The sequence below is a fragment of the Ursus maritimus genome, unplaced genomic scaffold (genome assembly GCF_017311325.1).
Source record: "Ursus maritimus isolate PB19 unplaced genomic scaffold, ASM1731132v1 scaffold_26, whole genome shotgun sequence".
NCBI lineage: Eukaryota > Metazoa > Chordata > Mammalia > Carnivora > Ursidae > Ursus > Ursus maritimus.
In genome coordinates, this window is record NW_024425119.1 from 24600856 (window position 1) to 24618817 (window position 17962).

Below are 17962 nucleotides of genomic sequence, written 5' to 3' on the forward strand. Positions count from 1 at the left end.
GGATGGAGACTGTTAAGTACATTATATGGCTCAATATTGGTAGCAACATGATCCACCCAAGCTTCATACACTATAAACTGCGATCTTATCTCTAGATTTTGCTGCAAGTACAGATAGGGTAAGTCCAGCTTTATGTCATCATCATTCCTCAACAGATTTGAAGGCTAGATAAAGAAAAACACATATATATGTATATATTATATATATTATATATATATGTGTGTATATATATAATATATATATATATATATATTAGCTCATTGGACTAATAATCAAGGGGTACAAGCAATAGGAAGACTAATTTCTTATACTTTAACTCTTAGCAATGCTAACTTATTAGTACATCTTGGGCAAGTTAATTAATCTCCCTGAATATGCTTTTCTATATTGCACTTTAAAATAAAACTTTCTAAAAAGTTAAGAATGCAACTTCACATTAAATAAATGTTGAACATTAGTAAAAGCAAAAATGATTCCTCGGGAAGGATTTCTAGAGGTGAGTGGAAGGAAGAAAGTCCAGCATAACAACATCTCTCAGAGGTATCATCTATAATTCAATTATAATTGTTATCAAATCACGCTTAACAACAAACTATGTTTTCTCACAGTTTACGTTATGTATTCAATCATAGGAATGTATAAAAAAATAATTTACTCCCTGATTTGCAGATATCAAGAGAAGGGATCTTGAAACTATGGTCCTTAAATTCAAATTAATTTCAATACACAAAAAACTAGGATAACAGAATTCTTGGGTATTTACTCATTAAGGGATGAATACATTCTTTCAGATTCCAAAAATCTAGCCAAAATCCACAAACCCCTTTCCACCAATTAGGAAAATGTATTTCCCCAAATCAAGAGGCACTGTCCTACACGACATACCAGTCTCAAAAGGAAGAAACGTCCTAGAACCGGTTTATACAGTACATATATAGCTATTTCCCATCGATACGACATAAAGTTTCTTAGACAATTACAACTGGCTCATAAAAACTATTATGAATCTATTTTAATGCTAGAATAAAATCGTGGTGTTTCATATCTTAATAATGGACTAAAATAGTGTGTGTCATTGTTAGGCACAAATCACACTAGATGGGAGGTAATCCGTGTAAAACCACTTAGCAAATAGAATACTCAATGAATATCAGCTACGTAGAAAGTATATTTATACAAGCCAACAAGTAATTAAAATTATCTAGCATCACTTTTTCCTTGGCTTCCAGATATCCCGCTGTTCTGGGGTTCTTCTTTACTCACTGGCCTCTCTGTCCCAGTCTCTCATGCTGACAATGCCTCTAATCTCAAGGCTCAATGTCGAAGGGTCCCAGGATTCGATCTTTAGACCTCATTTCTTCCCAATCAACAAGCACTCCCTAAGTGATCTTATTCAGTTTGATATTTTGAATGTCTTCTATGCACTAATCTCACATTTATATTTTCTACCCTGTTACTACCCTAAAGTTTCATTCATATATCCAGCTGTCAACATAACATCTCCACTTGGATGCCCATTAGGTATTAAAACCTAATGTGCCCATCGGAAACCGGGGATGTACTGTATGGTGACTAACATAATATAATAAAAAATCATTAAAAAAATAAAATAAAATAAAAAATAAAACCTAACGTGCCCAAACAGAAATTCCCATTTGCACCCCAAACCCCTCATCCACCAGTCCTTCCTACCTTAATGACAGTACTACATTCACCCAAATGTTAAGTCAAACCTAGGAATAATCTTTGACTCTCCTCCTTCTCATTCCACATTCAAGTCCTATCAGTTAAGACTGTAAAATTCCCAATTTGTCCACTTCTCCCCTACTCTACTACCATTCCCTAGTTCATCACCATCACCCAATTCCCGAAAAGCCTCCTAACTATGGTCTCCTACCACTATGGCCACATCAGTATTTTCCATTCTCTACTCAGCAGCCAAAATTATCGGATCCTATCAATCCCTTCTCAATCCTTCCAAAAGTTGTGCATCAAACTCAGAACAAAATTCAAATTCACAGGTATCCAAGGCTCTATAATCTGGGGTTCTTCAACCTTCTCTCTTACTGTTCTCCCCCCTCTCACTTTACCTCAGCCAAAATAGCCTTCCTGCTACTCCTCCCAGATGTCAAGCTTATTCTACCTCAGGGCTGGTCTCCTTGACACATGTAGGTCTCTGCTCAATGTCAGAGGTTGTTCAGTCTATTCTGCCCTTCCCCCCCCCCACTTACTCTACCACTCTCCATATTGCCCCACTTTATTTTTCTTCATAGCATTATCTGATGTTACATTATAAATTCATTTGTTTATTATCTGTCTCCCCCAGTAGGGAGAAGGGAGGGACTCTGCCTCTGTATTCATTAATTGTCTGTCCTCCTTGTGGCTAAGGACTTTATCTTCTTTACTCCCAGTGAGTAGAACAGTGTGTGGCATGCAAGAGTAACTCAATAAATTCTTGCTGAAAAAATGTATTAATGGTCTTCAAATTGCTGATAGAATGATTAAGAAATCCAGAGATGGGGGCGCCTGGGTGGCACAGCGGTTAAGCGTCTGCCTTCGGCTCAGGGCGTGATCCCGGCGTTATGGGATCGAGCCCCACGTCAGGCTCCTCCGCTATGAGCCTGCTTCTTCTCCCACTCCCCCTGCTTGTGTTCCCTCTCTCGCTGGCTGTCTCTATCTCTGTCTAATAAATAAATAAAATCTTTAAAAAAAAAAAAAAAAAGAAATCCAGAGATGGAGTCCATGCAAAAATATGAGAATTATAAATAACTTAAAAGAGTAAAAAAAATGTATCTTATAGGGAGGACACAGACATGACAGAAAGGGTGCAAACAAGATACTTGTGAATTTTGAGAGGAAAAATAAGACTTTCCTTTAGGGTAAAAGTCTGGAAGCAGACTGTGAGCACTGAGACCAACAGACCAATAGTGAAGATCAATTTCCTAACTTTGAAAGAATGATTTAGTTCAGAGTAAACTGGATATTATAAAATCATCATACCAAAAAGCATGTTTAATATGAACATCTCAACTCCTATGTACCCTGTGGGACTGTTCAGAACAGCCTCTCATTGGTGAGATTCAGAAAACAGAAATAGGATAGATCACTGGCATGTCCCCTGCTCTTTGATTTACTATTGCTGTTCTCGGCTTTTCCTTTGCTTTCGTTCAGATATTGCTCATAGACTTTTATTTTATTTTTTTAATGATTTTTTATTATATTATGTTAGTCACCATACAGTACATCCCCGGTTTCTGATGTAAGGCTCGATGATAGACTTTTATTTTTATAAAACTTTAAGTTTATATAAAAGATGCAAGAAGAGTACAGAACACTTATATACCTTTTCATTTTTTTCTCCATTTGCTTTCATAGCGTCTCCCCCTACACATCACAACTCTCTGAATATACACTGCATATTATAGTTTTGTCATGCTGTGTCTTAGAGATCACCATTCCAGACAATTTCACCATGGTGAACTTAGGTTATCTTTTATTTACAGGATGTTTTCTTGGATTATAATTTTAAATATAAGTTCTATTCCATTGTTTTATTTTTCTTCTTCAGAGGAACTCCAATTATTCACATGATGGTTCTTCTTTGCCTTTCTTCCCTTCAACCACTTTCTCTCTGACTCTTTTTATTTCTTTCTTTATATCACTGACATTCTCATCATTGTTTTCTTGCCCTTCCTCAATGATGTGTGTTATACTTTCCTTCAAATGTATCCTTTTGCTAACGTAATTTAGTTTATATATATAAAAAGAATAAAGTCTACCATTTTATTCTATTTCTCTCCTGAATCCAATAAACTTTCATTTCATCTCCTCCTGATTTTTTGGTTCACTTCTAATCTTAATTTTTTAATCTATAATTCAAGGTGGTTTTCATATACCAATGTTTATTTGAATATATTTAATTCACTTTAGAGTCTCGTGTTACAATTTTCTTCTCTTTCATGGTTGTTTTTCAGAGAAGAACTTCCCTCGACTGACATGGTTTGATTCTCCACTCTATTTTGAACTTACAGTAGCTCCATACATAGGAGGACCAATTTCATGTCTACATTTCGTGGACAAAGTTGACAATATAAGCTGGTTCACATAATCTTCAGTTCAAGAACACCCTCTCCTGTCAGAGTGGCGAAGTGCAATTTCTTTAAAGTCTAGCTCTTGGAGGGTAGCAATGGAAAGGAATTACATACATTGCCTTCAATTTTTTTGTTTCTTTTCTCTTATGGTATTTAGGATTTCATCATCTTGCTTCTTTTTCCCTTTACCAACAAGATTCCAAAGGGTGGCTCTCCCTCATCCCTACGGATGAAAATTAAACCACTTTATCTCTAGAAGCATTGCTTTTCCACAGTTGCTACCTGTGTACTGTTAAGCCCCCTCCTCGTTACTCAGTGCTCTTATCTACCTGGATTCTCTGTCAATATTTTCACACTTAGCAAAGACGTTCTTTCTGAAGGTGATTTGCACACAATCCCTTCTTGTCTCTTCTGGACAGTTTTCCCAGAACCTTCTAACTGTCTACAAAGGCTTGCAGTGAGAACCTGTGAGACAGCTCTACTGAAAACTGATGCTACCTTTCTACTTACGCCTGAAGTTTGTATTGTTCTCTGCCTTCTAGTTCTGCTGAATGTGAGGGATTTATATGGCTAAATTTGCTTCTTATTCATCTCTACAGATTTCTGGAAGATGTAGAAATTATTGAGATTTAGGCAGCAGCAATTAATTACTTTAGCTATCTGGAAGTTCCTCATTTATAATTCTTAGCCAGATATTCCTTCCTTAAGTCTGAAATTACATTTCTGGTTTTACTTTTTTAACCCTGTAGTGGACACTGCAGTGGACACACTGTGCTCTACCCAGGTCCCCTCTTCAGAGTTCAGGCACCTATTCTCCCAGTTGCGGAGCATCATAGTTGGTGACCTCCCACAATGCCTCTCACCAAGAATGACCCTTGGCCAAAGGAAACTGCCTTACCCAAGGTTACACTCCCTACTCCATGATAAAGCCATCAATCAATGGTTGGCTGTTGCGAGAATACAAAACTCAGTACCTTTGCCTTAATTTATGACAACCGCAAAGGGCCACCCTGCTCCAGGGCTCCCTGTAGGATCAGCTGTCCCACTTGTAACTGCAGTGTGGATCAGCTTCTCTATCTGCCCAATCCTACCTTCCTCATTTCCTTACAGGTGTGTAACCTGAACATACTCTTCAATATACCCTCTGCAAACACTTCTCTACCTCTCACTGTTTGCAAGGCATCCAACCTAAGATAACCACCATCAAAAAAAAAAAAAAAATGTATTAAATTATGAGATAGGCACTGTTGTAAGTACCTTGAATATATATCATACATTTATTTAATTCTCACAAGGAAGCTGTGAGGAAGATACTATTATTATCATCTTCATATCTCAGATGAGAAAATAAACTCTTAGAAAAGACAGTACCTTGCCTAAGCTAATAAATGGTAAAGGCAGGATTTGAATACAGCCCTGTGAGTCAAAAGCCCATTCTCTTACCTACTTCACTATACACTCTCTCACACTGGTTTTGCATTCACTGCTTCTCTAGTATGACCATTACTGTTCCAATTCTTTGCACTTTTCTATGCCCTGCTATAAAGCATAGCCAGCACATGACACATACCAAATTGATCACAAATATTAAGATGTTTTTATTTTTAATACATAATATTTTCACTAGTGGATTAGCCATAACGTTAGTTGCCAAAGTGGAACGCATTGATCTATGAGTTTTTCTTTCAAATTTTTAAGTTAAAAACAGAGAAGAAAGTTTATAAATTCAGCCTATCATCACTTAGCCCTATTACAGAATCACTTCTCATGTGTACACACACATTAGCAGGTGTGTGTTAACAGCCACTTCTCTGTAGATTTGTTTTTATCTTACCTCCAAAAAGATAGTAATTTTTCTCAAAAATTCTTACCTCCGTCTTGAAATTTGCTTAATCTTTCAAAATACGATGACATGGGGGCCTGTACAATATCTAGGATGGCCAGAAGTGTTCTTGTTAGTCTTAACAATTCACTGAAACTATAAAATCCAAAGTATATAAGATTCCGAGCCAAGTGGACCACCTTAATAAAAAAAGGGAGGGGGGGTGGGAAAGAAACAAAAAAACATTAGAAACTGAAATAAGCATTGATTTTTTTTTTTTAAGTAGGCTCCATGCCCAGCATGGAGCCCAATAGGGAGGCTTGAACTCATGACCCTGAGATTGAGCCCTGAGCTGAGATCAAGAATCAGACGCTTAACTGACTGAGTCACCCAAGCACCCCTGAAATGAACACTTATTTTTTTATATTATCTAAATTAGTGCAGGTTATTTCTAAGATTTCTAATTCTTTAATACCTAGGAATTAAAATGCCTGCAAAAGGAACCACTGAACTCTGATTTATTCAAGCTTATCATTAAATCCAAATAAGGCCAGTTTGCCATCTCTCTCAAAAGTCCAGATGACAAAATGAGGTGTCTGGTCAACAGTCAGCAAAGAAGCCAAAAAGAGACAATTTTAGGTGTATCAAGGTGCTTAAAGAAATTTACATTAGAATGATTTACTTAACTAAATATTAACTTAAGTCAGTAGGATATCACTTAATAAATGGCTACATTAATGAATTACTTTAATAAATGGTATTATCCAGGAATTTGTCCAGAAATAATTTGTTCCCTGTGCTGCTTTGTGGTCTTCTGGACACTATAAGACATTCTAGGTATGACAGCCAGCTTCCAACACAGTCCCCAAAGTATGGTCTCTTTTCACACTGCACCAAGGATGGTCTGTGTGACAAAAAGAATATAGCAGAAGTGATAGCATGCCACTTCCAAGATTAGGTTAGAGAAGATTGCAAGTTCCATCTTGGGCTCTCTTTCTCTCTCTCTAATGGCTTGTTCTGGGTGCCATGCCATAAAGACACAGGCGGCCTACAGAAAGGCCCATATGGCAAAAAGATAAAGCCTCTGGTCAACAGCCAGCAAGGAGGTATGGTCACCAAGACACACACAAGTGAGCTTAGCAGCAGGTCATCTAGCTGGAGATAACTGCAAGCCCAGTCAACAACCTGATTACAACTTCATGAGAATCCCTGAGCCAGAACCATCCAGCCACACATTTCCAGATTCCTGACCCATAGAAACTGTGAAATAGTAAGTGCTTGTTGCTTTGGGCTAAGTTTGGAGGTAATCTGTTATACACCAGTAGTTACCTAATACACCATGTATCAAGTAATGGCATCTTTTCTCTAGTTTTGTCACTATATCCCTCAAATGATATTAAAAGCAAAGGTATTTCAATTCAGTTTAATGAGGCTAAAAATTTCACTTCCATGGTGATGGGGAAAAAAATGTATCCAAACAAATTACAATGTATGCAAACTGTCTTTGTTCATGAATTGCAATAAAGCTTACACAGGTAAATGAAAACCCCCAAAATCCAGGAAAACAGTAGGTAACTGATCATTATAAATAGAATATTTTGTATTGGACATCAGGTCTAATTAAAGCATCAAATCTATCTTTTAATCAATGGCAGAGGGAATCATACCCTTATCAACTAAACTACCCAATTACCAAAACATCCTAAATAGTAGAGGGAAAAAATCTTTGATGCTCAATGCATCTAATTTTTGACAGGGAAAACTGAATAACCTCACAAATGAATTGTTTGTATTAAATACCTCAAACGTCAGTTTGTTTTTTTCTTTATCCCCAAAAGGAAAAGGCTGATTTACAACTTCTTTCAAGTATTCCTCAACAAATTCCATTGTCAGTGCAAATTTCCTCTTCATATCATTTCTGGAAGAGTCTGTTATAGAATCATATCTAGAAAGAAAAAATATGAAGCAAGTTAAATTGACTGCAATCATTCAAAAATAGGAAAATATATATACTTAACCTCCCAGCTTCTTAAGTTTAGGTAACTTAGTTAACCTTTCTAGATGTTTCTACCATAATATTACACTTAAAAAATTGTTACTCCTATTATAAATACGATTTCTGCTTATTGGTTTCCAGAATGATGTTTCTATTGTCAAGAGCTGTCATTTTAGTCTTCAAAAAGAGTATCTTACTTGTATTTGAAAGACTAACATTCTGGGGCAGGGGGGTAAATAGGTTGATGGGGAGGAAGGAGTGCACGTGTTGTGATGAGCACAGGATGATGTACAGAAGTGCTGAATCACTATATTGTACACCTGAAACTAATATAACACCATATGTTAACTAACTGAAATTAAAATGAAAGCTTTAAAAAATAATAAAAAAGTAAAAGCCGTAAAAGAAAAAAAAAAAGACTAACAACCTGAGTTTGAACACAGAAATGCCCTTCCATATATTTCATTTCAAAATTGAAGACATTAGATTTTGAGTTCATCTACTGAATTGAAAGTGCTCAGGAAATGTTTCCAAACATACTCATGAATTGTTATCTTTGTGGGAATTTCAGTCCAGAGCCTAGCATAGCGAACAGGCACAACGGACTCCTGGGGATCCCGGTCAACATGCATGTGGAGCATGAGACGACAAAAAGACGCCCGGAGGTCAAATGGCAGGCTCTCGTCCGACACACACCGCAGGATCAAATCCACAGAGAGCTGCGTAGAAATCTGGTTTATGGCCAGATACTGGCGATCCAAGCACATCCTTGCAAAGAGGTTTAGCTGGTACCTTAAAAATATGAAACATACTACATTATTTGTCTTCTCTTGATAAAGTTCTTAAACAGCACAGTATCAATCAGTATCTACTACCTACTTTTACACAACACCAAAACTTCCAAGTGTTCACGACACTGGAGTCAAATGTTTTGGTAGTGAGTGAAGTGATCAAATGACAGCAAATACGTGAAATTGTCTCTATGTCTGTTCAAGTTACAATTTCTCTTACTTGTTCCAGCAGCATGTGTCTGGTAGCAAAGTGTCATTGGGCTCTCTAATTTTGGGTTTCCTAGGATAACAAATACCCTCAGCCTGAGGGCTATGGGTAACAGCTCGCACGAAACCATCTCTCGCCTTCCCATTCCCACTCAGCTCTGGCCCTAATATCTAGCTACACTCTGACTTTAGATCCACTCAGTTCCCAAACCAAATGTGACCCGTCCAGATGGCATCAGTTACACTTGGATTCAACAACCTCTGAGATCAAGCATTAGCCTTGGCTTTGTTGTGATACCTTATAGAAACCAGGGAACACAGGGCACACTCAGCCTTTCACAGATTCCTGTCACTTGGGCCCAACTTTTCCCAAGGGCATCTGCCAGAGGTTTCTCTACCTTAAACTCAAAGACACCAGCTAGGTTCTTGCTTCCAACATACTGACCTCCAGCAACTACCATGGCGACATTGGCTGCCAAGTGCCACCACTGAACTTTCATCGCTGTAGATACCAGCTCCTCTCCAGCCCTAGGTCTCCACATATTCCTAAACACTATCTACATCCCCACTGGCTAACTTGCTCTGGGGCCATCTCTGCAGCTGGATCAACACACCCAGCTCAGTTCCATCCCTCAAGTCCAACACCGTGCTCCCAACATGTCTCTCATCTAATACCAGTCAACAACAGGAAAAAACCCTCTGCTGCCCACCAATTCCAAGTTAGTGAAAAAATCGGAAAATCGCAAGTTGCGTAGGTGGAAAACACAGATGTTCACTTTTATTTGGAATATTTTAAATAATATTAAATATTTCAGCTACCTTAGTTTTGACATAACTTTTTACATTTCCTCTTCATAGATACCTGACTTTTAGAGGTTTCAGAGAATCTTCTCTCAATGAATATGTAAGATTGACAATTATGATTCTTTACCTATAATAGGTAAGAACTTCCAAATCAGCTTTGGTGCCTTCTTTTGCTTCTTGAGCAAGGTGCCTGATAGCTTTGCCATGAGGTTCCTTGTTGCTGTCAATCCAGTAGAGCCAAACTTCTTCATCATCAATGTCGTCTGAAAGGATGGAGCTCTCCATGGGGTTGTCTACTTGCATTGAGACCAGCCTTAAAAGAAATTACACATGCAAAATCAATCAAGAAGCTAACTCACAAATATGACAGGAATTACACTGCTTACAAATAATGAACAGAAGAAGATCCCTCCCCTATCTGGGCTTACTTAGTTTGAATGAGAATGTCTGCATTGCCTGGGCTCAACATAAATTTACAGATGAGTTCCTGAGTTACGGGTATGGCGGTGGTATTAGATACGCACAGATCCGATAAATAATCCAAAAACCTGGCAAGAGAAAAAAAATAAATTGAACACTAAGAAAAGGCACTTCATAAAATATCACAATAAAAATATCCTTGGGGATATAATGAAAGTAAGTTTTTAGATCTATTTTTAATACCTCCATGCAACATTTTTAATATGTTGCTTATCTACTGCATCATTAGAAGCAAATTAAACATCCAATTATTTGTGTTTAATACAAATCTTGTTCAAAAAAGGATATAAGTTTGCTTCTATTTATTTGGTGAGATTTCTCCCATAGCACTGTGACTTATTATGCTTAGAAAATCATTTATCTGCCCTAAAATGAGACTATCCAAGAATGGATAACAAAACAAAAGCAGATGAAAGCTAATGCTGTACTGAGTAAAATAGGAAAACAGCTAGCAGTCAACGAGAGTGAGCATGGCCTAGTTGAGTCAAAGGCCCATTTCTACCTTCTAACATTTATTTGCTGTGCTAATTAGTAAAGAAAACTGTCAGACTGCTTGACTTTTCTGCATTCATTTCTCCCAGATAAAGCAGCATGGTGCAATAGAAAGTGAATTGGATGGAATACCCCAATAGTAAGGAATATTACCATAATATTAGTAAGAAGCAATTGTGATATTATAGCAATTATCTTACTATTGGGGTATTCTTGGGCAACTTGCTATCTAGGCTTCTGTTTTCATCTCTAAAATGTGGATAATAATTTACCTTAATATAATATATTGGTAATAAAATAATAACATACAACCAGCATACTCCATGGAAATATACAAGGACTTAAATGAGACAATGTACATGAATATATTCTGAAAAACTAGAAGTACCATAAAAACATAAATGATCAGAATGAAAGTCGCTTATATTTAACTGTATCTATAAAAGTTTTTAATTTCCTATGAGGTAATAATTATGATACATAATTATTGTAACAGCAAACCCAACGTAGTTTTGTCCATGAAAGTTAGTGATGTGAAAGAATCCCCACTTCTAAGGGGCGCTTGCGTGGCTCAGCCAGTTAAGGGTCTATTTCTTGATTTTGGCTCAGGTCATGAACTCTGGGTCATGAGATCAAACCCTGAATCCGGCTCCGTGCTCAGCAGGGAGTCAGCTTGAGGATTCTCTCTTCCCTCTTCCTCTGCCCCCCCCCCTACTCACAGGGGGTCTCTCTCTCTCTCTCATTTAAATAAATAAACCTTTAAAAAAAGAATTCCAACTTTTAAAACGTTCTAAAAATAAAGCAAGAAGCTTTTTTGCAAAAAGACAAAAAATAAAGCACAATCCCCGCTAGTAAAGAATACTGCATGAACCACTTCAAACCTTGGCTCACGATTTCTCCTGAGTAAACTGACAAATGTTTCTATTTCTTTTGCTGTGATATGTTTCTCTAGTAGTTTTCTGTTGTTGTGCAACAAAGCTGTGATCGTATCTTCTGCCAAAATATCATAGCCAATCTGGGACTGCATGACACAGAAATTCTTAGCAATATATTCCTGCAAAGAAGAAAGACTGTCAGAATGTGCTGCCAATAGCTTAGAAATAACAGGTTCTATTCGAGTCAGCAACATCGATTAATTTATTCATAACAGAAAAAAACGCATTATCAAAAGAAAAGCAATAATCCTTCAATAAATATGGCTTTTTGAGAAAGGAAATTAAAACATATGAGCGTATGCCTAATTTAAATTATAATAGAAAATTATATACCTAGAAATATTTAATGTGGGTGCTTATACTCTGAAAGCATAAGTGGGAAAAACAAAAAATAAACCTAGTTAAAATAACAATTTCTTTCAACATGGTAAATTTTACCAGCCTAACTGAGGCCCTTCTTCTAATTTCCATGAAAAGTCATAATTACAGAAAGAAAATGACCCTCTGATATTTTGTTCATGAGGCATGAGATCTATACTGGTTCATGAAGATCCCAGGCTGATTTGCAGTGATTTCTTTTTTGTACTGTCCCAATCTATTAAATCTTCTCTTTAAAATAAAGATAAAATTCCATACCACTTTTTATCTTAAAAAGCTATCAAACAAGATAATATGATTAATCAATCACTTTATTGACTAGATGATTCATCCCATAAATACATCTTGAAAGCATACTATATTCCAGGCTGTTTGAGGGACTAGACATATGGTGGTAAGCAAAATAGGTGAGTTCTCATGGAGCTTACCTCCCTCTATGAAAAAAGGCAGGAAATGAGATAATAAGTATGATCCTTTTATATGTTAGGAAGTGAGGTGAAATCAAGGGATGGCAAAAGATAGCAACTTCAGATGGGGTAGACACTGAAGAAGTGATATTTGAGCCGGGATGGAAAAGATGGGAATGACCAAAAGGAGGCAACCATGGGGAGAGAAACATCTAGGTAGACAGTGAAACCACACTCTTTCTGTTCTATAAACAAAGGTGGCCAGTGTAGCTACAGGGTAGTAAGTAAGGAGAAAATAAGAGCTGAAGTTGGCGAGGCAGCTCCTAGAGAGCCAGGGTAAAGGACCAAAATGTTATTCTAAGAGCAAGAAAAAGCCACTGGGAGTTTCAATCATGCATGATTTAATCTGCTCCTCATTCTTCACACTGACTCTCCTACATTCCAAGCCACTATTGCTCATGTCCCGCATTCCATGTACAAGCAAGAATCCCATACAACCATAGATACACTTGGTAAGCTTAACTAACCCCTTCCACAATCCATAGTTCTCACTTCAACTTCTTGGGGATTCTCCTTGGGAATGTACCTCTGGTTCTATGATGGGCAAACTTATTGATTGTGAAGTATTTTTGCCTTAGGTAAAATTTACTGGAACCTAGCTACTCCTTGAAAATGATACAGGTTGCACAAATCTAATTATATTCTAAGCAGCGATTCTGTGGCCTTTCAAAATGATAGATTTATATTGGGTAGCCAGTTAAGTAAAGTAAATGTCTTCTGTTAGTGTATCATTTTAAAGACATGTATTGATTTATACACTTTTATGACTATTGTAATCATACCCTAGTATAAGGCAAACCTCCAAGATATTTGATAAATAGATCAAGATACTGATAAAAAAATCAAATCAATTTAGAGGTTGTCACCAAAGTCTATAAATAATAATAAGCAGACACTCAACATTAAACACTTAGGTTAACGCTAAATCACAACAGAACTCCCTCTTAGGGCTCTATACAATATAGATGAGGCTAAAGGAAAACAAGGTAATTATGCAAAATGTAGAAAGTATTTCTACTTATATTTTTAAATTATGTTCTAAAAACATCAGAAACCTGCTGTATGCTTAACAAAAGCATTCCTGATTCAAAAGAAATGAGAAAAACATTATTCAACTATCACTGAGATTGAACTGGAGCATGCATGAGAACATGAGGGAAAACAAAACCTAACCCTCAGTGGTAGCTGGTGATTCTTCTACTCTTTTGTCAGCTCAATGATCTACGCCTTGGGAAGACATCCCAAAAGAGAGAAAGAGTGCCCCCCACAGTCATATGCTCTAAAGAAACCCAGAAAGCAGGTCCCCTCAAGTGAATAATCATTCACCTGCAGTAGTGATGTGCCTGGGTCAGGTGAACTAAGAACAAAGAAGAGGAATAATTACACGAGCAGAATGTGTGTGTGTGTGTGTGTGTGTGTGTGTGTGGTGCGTGTTTCCACTTATCAGAAGGATGAATGTTTTCAGAGGAGAAACTGCACCCACCTCAGCACACCAGGTGCAGGAGTCCCCAGCTAGGACTGAAAGGAGTGAGAAAAAATGTTGTATGCCAGATGAAGAAAGGACATCAGTTAAGATGTGCTGCCCAGGGAATCTACTAGAGACTAGCTGAACAACCAAACCCAAGATCTGGCACTGAAGCCAGAGCAGTGCTATAGAAAGAAGGTCCCTGGGACCCCTCCAGAGGCTGAGCACAATCACAAATGGCGTACATTCTGAGCCCATGGGACTCAGAGCACCAGGTCAATTCTGTAGACTTGTTGCTTTTTACAGTTAATCTCTCCAACACAGCACTGCTTGGGTGTGTGGAGTGGTGGCATATCTAGCAAAGCAGATATTTCCAGACCCAAGAAGACAAATGAAGCTAACTGGCATACACGGAGCAACCTCTAGCCCCCATCTCTACCGCAGACCCCCACAGAATAACATGAGCCTTAATACTGGGGGACTTCTGGGACATTGATTCTCTGAGTGCTTGAAGGTCCACCATTTAATGACCTGGAACTTGATTTTTCTTCCATTTTAATGGCATGCAGGGAAACTGGGGGAAATAATTTCAATGGCAGTATTTCCAATTGGAAGCAAGGCTGTTTATAATAGGATTATATTCAAAAGTCTTTAAGGATCTGTTCATATCGTCCCCTTCCTCACTCTTTTGCTCCTTGCCATATTATTTGTCTTCTAACTAGTCTGTTTTACATATTCTTTTTAGACCATTTTTCAATCTTGAAATAGAATTTTAAAGCCAATGTATTTTAACAGATTTTTCTTAAAGCAAATTCTTTTCTCTTGCCAAAAAACTTTCAAACTACTAAGAGGCAAAAAATGTGACGATTAAGAGTCTGGGTTTGAATCCTGGCCCCAGTGTTAGCACTGTGTAATCTTTGGCAAGTTATTTAACCTGTCTGTGCCTCAGTTCCTCATGTTAACTCAGTATTACCTGAGTTAAGTTATGAAAAGTGCTTAGAAATGAGCCTGGTAGAAAGCAAGCACTCAATAAACACTAGTGACTATTCCCAAATAAATGCCACACGCTAGGCCCCACATCCTGGCCTATACAGCTCTGCCCGACCTGCCTCACCAGCCCTCTCTCCCACTAAACTAAGAACGAAATTTACCAAAGACACATTCTTCTCCCAAACTGGCTAAGAGAAACACAGGATGCTAATTTAGGGAATGATCATTAGTTTTAAACAATTTTATATTAAACAAATGCATATTGTTAAACACATTGCAAAATACTGTGTGTTTTTAAGATAAAAATGAGACTTAAAGGAAATTTCACTTGCCATTGGCAACTTTATTTATGGCCCTAGGTTCCCTGTCCTCCACAATTAGGACTATCTTGGGACAAAAGTGCCCTTTCTAGCATCCCCCACTCTCTCTTCATAGACCCTTTTTCACTGAAATGCCTGTTCCCATACAGTTTATGAAAATGAGTCTCATCCTCCTCAAATGCTTCCTTCTCCAAGCACCCTTCCTGGGCTCCCCCAGCCACAACAAGCTCTCTCTCTTCTGAATTCCCATCATGCTGCCTTTTCTCTCTCGTGTCCCCTCATTGCCTCTCCCTTATGTTTCAGACATACCTGCCATATCTTCACCACCAGACGAGGAACTCTTTGGCCTGATGATGCAAACCTCACATGTTCCTAGAAATATCAAGAAATGCCTCCCTCCTCTTTATATACTACACCCAGCAAAAACTGCCTCCTGCCTAGCAAAAACTAATACTGTGCACGAAGACCTCAGGCATCTTCTCACAAAGATTTTAATTGTACACGGAAGAATAAATACATATGTCAGCACAAAAATACTTACAGGTCATTTTTGCATACTGTCAATATCAAACATTTCATTGCAGAGTGGAAATTCCCATTCCTCTTTTATGTATTTTAGAACAGTAACCAAAGAACCTTGCCTTTACTTGAAATGTTAAACAGAGGCAAAGATATTTAACAAAAATGTTAAACAGAGCCAAAGGTGGTGGCCTCCAACCTGATTTTTCCGGTAGTCCTGCTGTGAATGTCTCAGCACACGGTAACACAGCCTCAGCATATACTTGTAGGGAGCGTATCTCTGGTCCCCCAGATCTTCGAGTCTCAGCATTGAGCCTTCTCCTGCCTTCTCCTTAAAGGGTGCTTTAAGAATCCCAAATACCTACCAGGAAAAAAAACAAAAAACACCTATTCTGATGAACGGAGGTGTATGTTTTACAAATAAATATATTGACTCAAAAACACTTTTGTAATATTTGAGTAGAATTCATGTAAAGGAAAAAGAAGATTTAGAATACAGAACCAACATATTAAGAAACAGAAAAAATACCTTTTAAAGGATTCCCTAAATTGACAAAAACATTTAAATAAAATACTTAATTTTGTTTAGAAATTATATTTTATTTAAAATAAGAAATATAGGGATGCCTGCTGGTGGCTCTGTCGGTTGGGCACCTGCCTTCAGCTCAGGTCATGATCTCGGGGTCAGCCCGTGTCAGCCTCCCTGCTTCTCCCTCTCCCTCTGCTCCTCCCCCTGCTCATGCTCTCCTTCTCTCTCTCAAATAAATAAATAACATCTTTTTAAAAATAAAATAAAATAAAAAATATAAAGATGTCGGGTTGTACCAAATTACATGAACATATTCAAATGAACTAAAAATACTTTCATTTCTGTAGGCTTTATAATTACTTCTATTGTGTTCTATAACTTTCTAAAATCAAAATATAAAGAAAACATTTACTTTTCATCTGAAATTGACATCAGAAAATTACCTCCAAGTACTGCTTCTAAACCTCTTTTGGAAAGAGTTCATTTTTCGTTCTTGGTACATAAAGATGTCGCCAAATCAATGAATGTATCAGGATTCAAATAAATAAAGTGCCACATGGGCAACTGTGTTAGGTAATGACTCACATTATACCAAGGTTAGCAGCTGGGAAATATTTAAAAAGAATTGAGGAATCTAACTCTTTTAGGCAGCAGGAGAGCAGGTAAGGTCACCTAGGGATGAGCTGGTAGGATGAGTAAATTGTTTATGAAAGAGCACCTACACAAGGGCATGAGTATTAATACAAGAAAGCAAAATAGAACGGAATCAACTTTGGTAGTTCATGAACTACAATACAAATTAACGTTACTTCAGTACTTTTATATTCACTAAACCTTGAATTTTATATTTAAGATACGGAAATAAAAGATTAGACATAGGCTGGTTGAAATAATATTAGTAAATCATTCAAGGTCCTAAAAGTCCTTGAAATCAAATGTTTTATACAAAAGAATGCTAATGGCAGAAAAGCCTTCGTCTCATTAGATTTGCAACCTTTATTTTCTTTGAGAGAAATGTTGATTTTATATTTTCAGACAATCAGCTATAGAATATTAATTGGCAATATGTCTACTGTTCTCCTTTCCCAACTCCCCAAGAACACGTATATTAATAACACAATTTTTTATTTTTAAGTATCTTCCTTGAGTTCACACTTAATTAATGCAGAAGCCTATTACTTTGTACAGCAATTAACCAAATTAAAAAAAAAAAACACATAAGGTAGGCATGCCCATATCTGCATATTATCGGGAAGTGAATTAATTTATTGGTGTGTTATGAACAATATCAGAAAGACATAGTATAGGTGCAGCTCTAGACTTCCAGGAAACAAGCTGGAATATTGTACAGAGCACTTGGGAGCTGATGAATAGACTGCCCTACTTTCCTAGGGAAGAGAGGGACAGAAGTCGGAGTAGATGGAGATGGCACTTTCCAAGTTATCTGGGAAATTCTACCTAGGAAATTATTTCAGCACATTTTCTGAAGATAGTCTGACCTGCAGGTTTTGTGAGAGGTCGGCAGGAGGTTGTCTCTAAGATGGCTCCAGTGATCCCTGCCTCCTGGAATTCACACCCTTATGCAAGCAATCCTGTCTCCTTGACTGGGGGCTGGATTTACTGACTCCCTTCTAACAGAACACAGTACAACTGATGAGTCGTTACTTCTCAGATTA

At 37.5% G+C, this 17962-nt stretch overlaps 1 protein-coding gene across 1 annotated transcript in view; it reads right to left on the minus strand.

Moving 5' to 3' along the window:
• The window catches only part of ITPR2 (inositol 1,4,5-trisphosphate receptor type 2), a 474341-nt gene that overhangs the window by 310373 nt on the left and 146006 nt on the right, over positions 1-17962 (minus strand). The window contains exons 15-21 of the mRNA XM_040642268.1: positions 15957-16118; positions 11565-11737; positions 10140-10259; positions 9839-10024; positions 8450-8701; positions 7714-7858; positions 5963-6113 (exon numbers count right to left, since the gene is read on the minus strand). Of these exons, the coding sequence (XP_040498202.1) occupies positions 5963-6113; positions 7714-7858; positions 8450-8701; positions 9839-10024; positions 10140-10259; positions 11565-11737; positions 15957-16118 (1189 nt within the window). The remainder of the gene's footprint in view (positions 1-5962; positions 6114-7713; positions 7859-8449; positions 8702-9838; positions 10025-10139; positions 10260-11564; positions 11738-15956; positions 16119-17962) is intronic.